Raw genomic sequence first — 9,169 nt, 5'->3', positions numbered from 1 at the left:
ATGATAGAGGCCTGGTGCACGGGTGAGGGCCGGCTGGTGTGCCCTGAAGGGTGTCCTGGATCAGGGTGGGGGTCCCGCTGGGGTGCCTGGCCAGCCTGGGTGAGGGGCCGATGGCTGTTTGCAGGCTGGTCAAGCCGCCCAGTGGGGACCCTCACAGCCCCTTCAGGGTGTGTGTGTGGGGTCCCGCTGGGGTGCCTGGCTAGCCTGGGTGAGGGGCTGATGGATGTTTTCAGGCTGGCTATGCTCGCAGGCTGGAAGCAAGTATCTGGGATTTATTTATCTTCTATAATTGAAACTTTGTAGCCTTGAGTGGAGCTCAGGGCCGGCCAGGGCAGGTGGGAAGCTTGGCTTCCTCCATCGTCGGGGGCAACGCAAGCTTCCTCCTCGCTCCAGCTCCGGGGCTGCAGCCATCTTTGTGATGGACTGACGGAGTGAGGAGTGATGGTTAATTTGCATATTATGCTTTTATTAGATAGGATGATGTTAGTATAAATGTGGTGAGATGAAAGCTTGTAGATACTGGTGGTGGGTCTAGAAATCTGTACAACCTCTTTGGAAGACAATCTGCCGATAGTTATCAAGTGGAAAATGCACGTGCCTTGTGGAATTGCAATCTTTTAAAGCTAGCGCCTCAGAAACCACGTGAGCTTCACCGTGTCACATTGATCACCAGCTCAACTTCTGGTCTTTACAAAGTTACAATTTCATGTTGAAATCTTTTGGCTTTTTTCTTTTTAATGAAACTGCTTCAAAGACAGGCTCCATTCTGTGGCTCACCACCGTGGTGTAAAGACCCTGTGGCAGATTCTGCCTCTTGGAAAAGAGGGTGAGTGAAGAGGAAATACTTAGTGAGTTGTCAAGTGTCTTCGCGGCGCGGGGTCCTCTGGCGCTGCTCATGGCTTTGAGTTCCCTTAGCTGTTTCAAGTTAGCGCAGAGCCTTACCCGCAGGCAAGGCAAGTCTTCTGCTTTTCTGTTCTTAGTTAGAAATTCTTAGACTTATGACGTCCATCCTGTGAATTTTATTTTTATTTGTGTAAGCTGCTTTAGCGAAGGATGAAGACATATGCTTTTTTAAAGCTCCGTTTTTTAGTGAGAATTTCTAAACCTTTTGTCAAATCTTTATGGCACCGTCCTCCTGTCCTGTCCACACAGTCCCCAGGGCTATTTCTGACTCGGAACTAAACTGTGTCAGGAACATGGGCTCAATCCATAGTTGGCAGATGTCTCTTCTTAATCCATGTAACTAAAATCTGCTCTCATTAAAATCTTGTGTAATATCCTACACAGCAACGTTGGTATACTAAAAGTATTTTTAAATTATATTTTTATAGATTTTTAGAGAGAGGTGAAGGGAAAGAGAGAGAGAGAGAGGGAGAGAGAAACATTGATGTGAGAGGAAACATCCATCGGCTGCCTCCGTCACACCCCCTACAGGGGATAGAGCCCTAAATCTGGGCATGTGCCCTGACAGGAATGGAACCAGCAAACTATCTGGTGCACGGGACGAGCCCAACCAACAGAGCTGCACCAGCCAAAGTCATTTTGATATAATCCATCTGCAACTTGACTCATTTAAAATAATTACTCCATATGATACTGAAATGCAATTAGGTAACTTTTTGTTTCTTAAGGCTTAGCTGAGTAATGTAGATAAGAAAATGCTGAAATAATGTAATTAGTACTTTCATATTTATTAAATGGTATGATTTATGTGTGTAGCAATGACTTTTCTGTTTAAATTTCCCTTATTTCAATTTCATATTTGGGAAGGTGGTATCCATTATTGATGATCGATTTTTAGACCACCCAAGGCTTAACCAAAAAGTCAGAGTTTATGATTCAATCGCCTGACATGAAAATGGATGCATTTGGGCATGTCAAACACCAGCTCTTCATAGCTGGGTGTGGTCAGTGAATATATTTGGACAAGTTTTAGAAATGCGTGAAGCTGCTCATTTTCTTAATACCTTTCCCTGAGGGAAGGCGCGCGTGTGTGTAGGGCCTGCTCTCCATTTCCTGGCGTGTCTAAGGGCGCATGCTCTGGGCCAGGGAGGTCCCAGATCCCCCTGAGGATGCTGACGGGTGCCCCACTCTCTCCCTCCGTCTCCTCCTAAGGATGGCGCTCTTTCTGGACTGCAGGACAGTCACAGTTTGCTTCTGGCTTCGGGTACTGTCTCTGCTCCTACAGGAACTTGTGTGATTTGCTTACCCTTGAACTTCAGAAGGAATCGCAACCTGAATCCAGACACAGAAGTGCGCGGAGAGGGCTTGCCAAGGGAGGTGCCTGCACTGGATTCAACCAACATGACCAGAATCCCAGAGAGGGACAGAGCGGCCTTTGGAGACTCTTGTGGATTGTCCAGTCCAGAGCTCTGGACGCATCCACAGCGCGCCTGAGTGGGCGGGGATTCCAAGAGGCTCACTTCCAGATGAGTGACTTACATGACACCTGTAAACACAGCATTACTGGAAACAAACAAACAATGCCGGGCAAACAGGACATCAATGGAAAACATGAACTTCTCTCCTCATTTTAATCACATGATTCAATTCTGCTTATGCGTCAAACAAAGACTGTTAATACCTCACTTTTATAGTCTCGGGATTCTTTTACTATGATGAATGTTTGCAATTAAACTCTATTTACACACTTGTTGGTTAATTGGTTAATAAGATTACAGAAAATTACTCACATTTTTAATTATTATTATTTTTTTTGCAGCCTTGAAATTGCCAAAGCACATTGATTATGGTCAATTGGATGCATTATTCCACGTGAACAGACCACAGGGCAGGTAAGATAGTCATGCATATTTTGTCATTCAAATGAATATTAATATATTTGTTTCATGAATAAAGCCTAATAATAAGCCATTGTCGGCTCTCATAGGTGCCTGATTTACCGCACAGATGCAAGTATTTTAAAGCCTGGAGGTTATTTCTCTGGAATAAAGGCACAGAACACATATCGTATTTCAGGGAAACAATTTCGTGGGACACAGTGTGGCTCGTGCCCAGCAAGGCCCTCTTGTGCTTTGAGAGCAGTTGTGGGCAAAGCTTCAATGGGCTTTGTGTTTGATGTGATTTTAAATCCATGTGATTATGACTTAAAGGACGTTGTTTTAATGCCCTTGTTTATGACACAGGCCAAAAGGTTGTTTTTAGAAGTAAAGTTGTGTCAGGAAGTCATCACCTCCTCTGTGGGCCCAGCTGGGGGTGTATCTGCAGGACCAGGGGGAGCAGCAACCATGGCCTCCTCTGTGGACCCAGCTGGGGGTGTATCCGCAGGACCAGGGGGAGCAGCAACCATATGAGTGTACTTGCATTGCAATAGGAATTAGCAATTCTCCCCCTTTCTGTAAGTGGAAGTGCAGATTTTTAAATAATGTTATATGTAAATATGTGTTCATTTTTAGCAAGTGCTTTTAGGAGCAGATCTGTTAAGGCACATCCTTACTTGTCCAACACTGTAGATTACATTGTTTTGTTATCTAATCCTATATACTGTGTGACACCAAAACAACCATAGTCTAAAGCAGCTGTGGGCAAACTACGGCCCCCGGGCCGGATCCGGCCCGTTTGGAATGAATAAAACTAAAAAAAAAAAAAAACGAACCCTTTTATGTAATGATGTTTACTTTGAATTTATATTAGTTCACACAAACACTCCATCCATGCTTTTGTTCCGGCCCTCCGGTCCAGTTTAAGAACCCATTGTGGCCCTTGAGTCAAAAAGTTTGCCAACCCCTGTGCTAAGCCCTGCCCAGCCGTGGAGTGACAGCCTTGGAGCAGCCAGCCCGCCCAGCACCGGTTCCCTGCAGCGTGACTCAGCAAGCAGGGGCTGAGGTGGGAGCCGCAGCTGGAAGTCAGGGCGTGGCTCCCCGTCCCCAGCTCCCATGCAGAGGCCCACCCACCTCGGTTGCATTGGGACTTTATCCTTTGTCTCCCCTGCCTGGAACAGCAGTGTGTTACCCTGTCGTTTGTGTGGACTGTGCTGTTTCTGTACTGGCTTCTTAAAAGATACTGTTGTGTGTGCTGCTGGCTTGCGAAATCATTCCAGTCCCCATGGCAGACCTGGATAAACCAACTGCTGGCAAAGACGGAATCAGCCCCTGAGCAGAATCTGCTGCCCCAAACAAAGCAGCATGGCTGAAATCCCACATCCTGAGCCAACGGCCATGAGATGAAACACCATGAGACCAAGAACTGGGAAACATCATGGTTCGAAGCTCAGGTTTCCTAAGATGTGTTAGACTAGAAGATATAATTTTTAAAATCTATTTTGCTTGCCAACTCCCTAGCCCAAGTTGGATTTTTCTATTATGAAGCTAGTTTCCTTTCTATCCAATCATGTCCCTGGGCCCTCCACCTTCCTTCACAGCGGGAGGAGCTTGCCTCATCTTCGGTGGGCCTGCGGAGAAGTGCCCCGAGCTTCTGTACCTTCCCCCTTCTGTGTCACACCCCTTAACTAGGTCTCTGTGTCACACCCCTTCACCCCGTCTCTGTGTCACACCCCCTTCACCCCATCTCTGTGTCACACCCCCTTCACCCCGTCTCTGTGTCACACCCCTTAACTAGGTCTCTGTGTCACACTCCTTAACTAGGTCTCTGTGTCACACTTTCTTCACCCCATCTCTGTGTCACACCCCCTTCACCACCTTTCTGTATCACACCCTCATAATCACCTTTCTGTGTCACACTCTCTTAACCCCTTCAAATTATTTCCATATTTTTGTCGGTCTTGCTATTGCTTCTTTCTCTGAGAAAGTGAGGAGGGCATGCTTCTTTGATTCACTGTGGGTTTCTCCCCAGAAGGACTTTTTCTCTCACACCCCTGCCTCCTCCTCAGCCCCAGTGCCTCTGGGCCTCGGGCGAAGAGTTCTGCAGCCCGGTGCCTGGTCCCGGCTGCGTGGCCTTGGACCACGCTTTGTTTTTCTTGGGCCTCAGTGTTTTTGTCTATGAAGTGGGAGCGACAGGAGTGTCTGCGCATCTCGTTGTGTAGGGATCGAATGACCTGATGCATGCGAACGGTCTAGAACAGTGAGTGGCACGTAGTGAGAACTGGCACATTTCATTGTTTAGGGGGGAGCATATATAATCCAAAAGGGTAAGGAATGGGTTTTGAAATGAATTGATTTTTCATTTGTACCCTGCGTCCTCTGGTTCCCAGTTCAATGGATTAGGCAAGTTACTGAGTTTTCAGGTTCTTTATGGGTGAAATGGGCAGTGAGGTACATCAGCCCTGTCAGGTTACATAAAGTATGAGACAAAGACGATGTCAAGGCCTTAGTGCAGTGTTTGCACATAACGAGTACCCAGTATATGAGAGGGAGATGGGTAAAATGCGTGGCTGTAGAATGCCAGCTCCAAATGGAAAAAAGAAAGAAAAAAATAAAAGATCTTGGAAAATCTTCTAGTGATATCAGTGGTTGGATTTAAAAAGAGTAGATTCTTGGTAGGTGTCTCTAAGGTAAGTAGGAGGGAAAATGTCTAAGGTCAAATTACATTCACACGGCAATATCTGAATCAATTAAGTCAAATTAAGTTAAATAGTACTCTTAAAATATATACTATTTGCAAAGAATTAATAAGGTGCTTTAGGAACTTTGGCTGAGAGAGAAAAAAAGCTGTTAAATATTTTACTCTGTGTTGTTATTAGTTACATTGACAATGAAATAAGAAATGTGTTCTCTTAAGGATTTGTACATTCACAGCTATGAGGCAAATATTGACTGTGATGTTGTCATTGTTAAATTTTAAGTGTGATCATTTTGGATAATTATTGAAATAAGCTGGCAAGATGAATTGGTTGGCATTTTAAAAATCGACCAACTTTTTGCAGTGGTTGTCAATGGAAGACTGAATGAAGCAGGCATTCCAGAAGCAAATGTCTTGCCTGACCCTGACTGACAGTGGGCCTTGCTGTTGACATGTTGAGAATTTGCAGTGGGTGGGGCCCTGGCTGCCACAGCACCGACTGGGGAGGGTTTAAGGCCGAGCAGCAGGGCCCCTGGTGCCTGCAGATCTTATTTCCAGGAAAGGCGCCAGAAGTCTCACTTACAGAAAGCTTCCGATGACTCCGGGATCCACGGGATTTGGGAAATGTTGATCTTTTGGTCTAAAACATCTTTATTGCAGCAGATTGTCATAAATCATTGCAAATGTTCAGATAAATATACTTTCCAGGAATGTATATGTAAAATATATGCCGATCACTTTGGAGGAATTTTAATTGTCTGCTATGTTTTATTTTTATTTTTAAAAATATGTTTTTATTGGTTCAGAGAGAGGAAGGGAGAGGGAGAGAAAAGAGAAACATGGATTGCTGCCTCCTGTGGTGATGCAGCCCACAGCCAGCACGTGCCTGCCAGCAACTGACCCATCACCTCCTGGCACATGGGACCGCGCTCACCCTCTGAGCGACAGCAGCTGGGCGCCTGCTGTGTTTTACATGAATGACAGAAATGGCAGTTTTCAGGAGGTCCAACTCAAAATAACATTTTACATAGACTGCCATTCTTAAACTATTTCTCTTTGAAAAACACTATAGACAATTTCTATAGTGATATTATTAAAGCATAAAGTGTTTGTTTCATATTATTGTTATTTGCTTCTTAGACTAAGTAGTATAGGATTAAGATGTATGTATTGAATCAAAAGTCTTCCCCTTGAGAGTTGTTATCCAATGATACTTACAACTTAATTTCTTTGTCTCTCTCTTTTTGAAGCCGGAGTTCTCTGAGTATCCTATCAGCTCACAATGAGATTATAAAGAATTACTCTAAAATATTCCGGCAGAGAAAAATCAGACTGCCTAGACTTTCCCAGCAGAAGGAACAAAGGTAAAGAAAGTGGGCATGGCATGTGAGCAGAGGGACAAACGGACTCTGAGCTGGGCCTGTGAAGATGGGGGCAGTCGACCTGGGAGAGTGATGATGGGGGAGAGCTAAAGTGGGCATGGCATGTGAGCAGAGGGACAAACGGACCCTGAGCTGGGCCATGTGAAGTCGGGGGCAGCCGACCTGGGAGAGTGGTGATGGGGGGGAGCTGACCTGGGAGAGTGATGATGGGGGCAGCCGGGGTGGGGGGGAAGGCAGACGCATGTGGCCATTTTGCAGGAGTTTTAGTGACTTGGTGATTATTGGGACTAATAAGTGTGTTGCTTCCTCAGGGTTATCATTAACATGAATAAACAACTAGTCTTGTCTATTAAACATAACAAGCAGAAATACTATTAGGAATGAGAAAGATAATACATACGATACAAGGAAATTGTAAATTATGATATAATACTTTATGTAATGAGTTGAATTTGATAATCTAGATGCTATTGGCTAGTTTTCTAAAAACTATGTACTAAATTTATTTAAGAAGATAGAATTAAAAAAAGATGGTATAAATAGTTGTGAAAATGCTGGTATAAGTAGTTGTGAAAAGTACTCTTTAAAAGTATTTTTTGAAGCAAAAAAAGCACAAAAGTAAAAATTAATACCCCCTCTCCCCCAACAAAAACAAGCCCACATGATATCACTAGAACTTCCTTTTAAGAAAAAGTAATTATTATGCAATTTAATTATCCTGGGGTATATACAATGAAAATTAGCTTGTAAATTTGCCATGCACAAGATTTAACTAGAATGACATAAATAGGAGATAACAATTTTAATTATGACTATATCGGCAAATATATAAAATAAAATATTGGCAAAGGAAATAACGCCGCGGAGTGTTAGCCGATCGGCACATCACAGTTAGGTTTCCTCCATCTTCTGAGTGTAAAGAAAGCTCAACATTAAAACAGCCATTATTAACATTTATAATATTAGTTGCCCACAGACAAACGATATGCTACTCTCTGGAGATGAAGAAAAGGCATTTGCTATAACTCAGTATCCATGTCTCACAGTAAAAGTGAAATTACGCTTTTATCTCTCATGTGTGCAGTAAGTGACTGCTAAGAAATAAAAAAAACAGTTATGTCCAGCCAGAAAGAACTATACCCTAAAATAGCAATAAAAATACCTTAAACTGGTTTAAATAAATTTCACAAAATATATTGAAAAAGTATAAAACTTCTCTAGGCTCAGCTCACCCTGGTCCCTGGTGTAATGGGCGGCACCCACACTGCCCAGGAGGTGGGAACGGAGCTCAGGCCACTCGGAGAAGCTCTTGGCAGGACGAGGTCGACGAGGAAACATGACTGTGACAGACACTAAATGCCTGTGCTGTTAGAACTGTTCATCAGCAGCCTTCATCTGTCATCATGGTCATAGTCAACACTCAGTTCACGCAACACCGATGTGTGACAGATGCCATAGGAAGACCCACGCTGAGGAAGGCCCTGCTGTCTGCGCAGCTGGGAGAATGCCGATGGCAGCGTCTTGGCTAAGGTGGAGGGAGCGCCATGCGCCAGGAGAGCAGAGGGCGTGAGCCCCAGGAAACCGGCTGAGCGGCAGGAGGCCTGGCTGCAAGGGGGAAAACTCTGTGAGCAGAGCTGTGGGGACAGGACAGGAGTGACCTCAGGGCTGCTTGGAGCTGGGACCGTTGTCTAGAATGTGTTTGACACATGGACCAAGGCTGTTTGTGGTCCAGTCACAGCTGCAGGGAATCGAATGCACGGACACATCGTTTTAGAAAGAACCCTGAGTTTGGACCCAGAAGACATGGACTTGAGTTTTTGTTTTGCCCCAAAGCAGCAATCTGGCTTTGGAATAGTCTCAGAAGAGGATGGTATTAGGATCACACCTCACAGGTGGATGGGCAGGGCCTTTCCCTGTCCCAGCTCTCACCATGAGCATGCGTTTTAGATGACAGTGATTCATGTAGATTTATACCACCTGTCACAAAAGTCTACCTTTTTTCAACAACAACAAAGAAATACATATAATTTTCAAAAACAATTATAAAAATCACTGCGTTGTTTGCTTCAATAAATTTAATATCACCCTTTATGAACAACAAGAAAAGGTATAGACTTTGAATCAATTCATCTTTACATTATTTTATTTCCAGAGGAAAACAGACATGTAAGAAAATGATAGTCATCGAGGAAACAGATACTAAGCATTCACAGAACTGTGGAAACCCACATTGGATATTTCTTCAAAATGTCCATGACCTCCTGATACACCCTGCTCACTTTGCCTGCTTGCAATGTCGTTTATTAGCC

The 9,169-nt window shown here is 44.2% G+C and overlaps 1 protein-coding gene across 1 annotated transcript in view; it reads left to right on the top strand.

Moving 5' to 3' along the window:
• The window catches only part of CNBD1 (cyclic nucleotide binding domain containing 1), a 195,813-nt gene that overhangs the window by 5,644 nt on the left and 181,000 nt on the right, over nt 1-9,169 (top strand). The window contains exons 2-3 of the mRNA XM_014528438.1: nt 2,723-2,795; nt 6,729-6,842. Of these exons, the coding sequence (XP_014383924.1) occupies nt 2,723-2,795; nt 6,729-6,842 (187 nt within the window). The remainder of the gene's footprint in view (nt 1-2,722; nt 2,796-6,728; nt 6,843-9,169) is intronic.

This window comes from Myotis brandtii, unplaced genomic scaffold (assembly GCF_000412655.1).
Source record: "Myotis brandtii unplaced genomic scaffold, ASM41265v1 scaffold634, whole genome shotgun sequence".
Lineage (NCBI taxonomy): Eukaryota > Metazoa > Chordata > Mammalia > Chiroptera > Vespertilionidae > Myotis > Myotis brandtii.
This window is presented reverse-complemented; position numbering and strand designations above follow the sequence as displayed.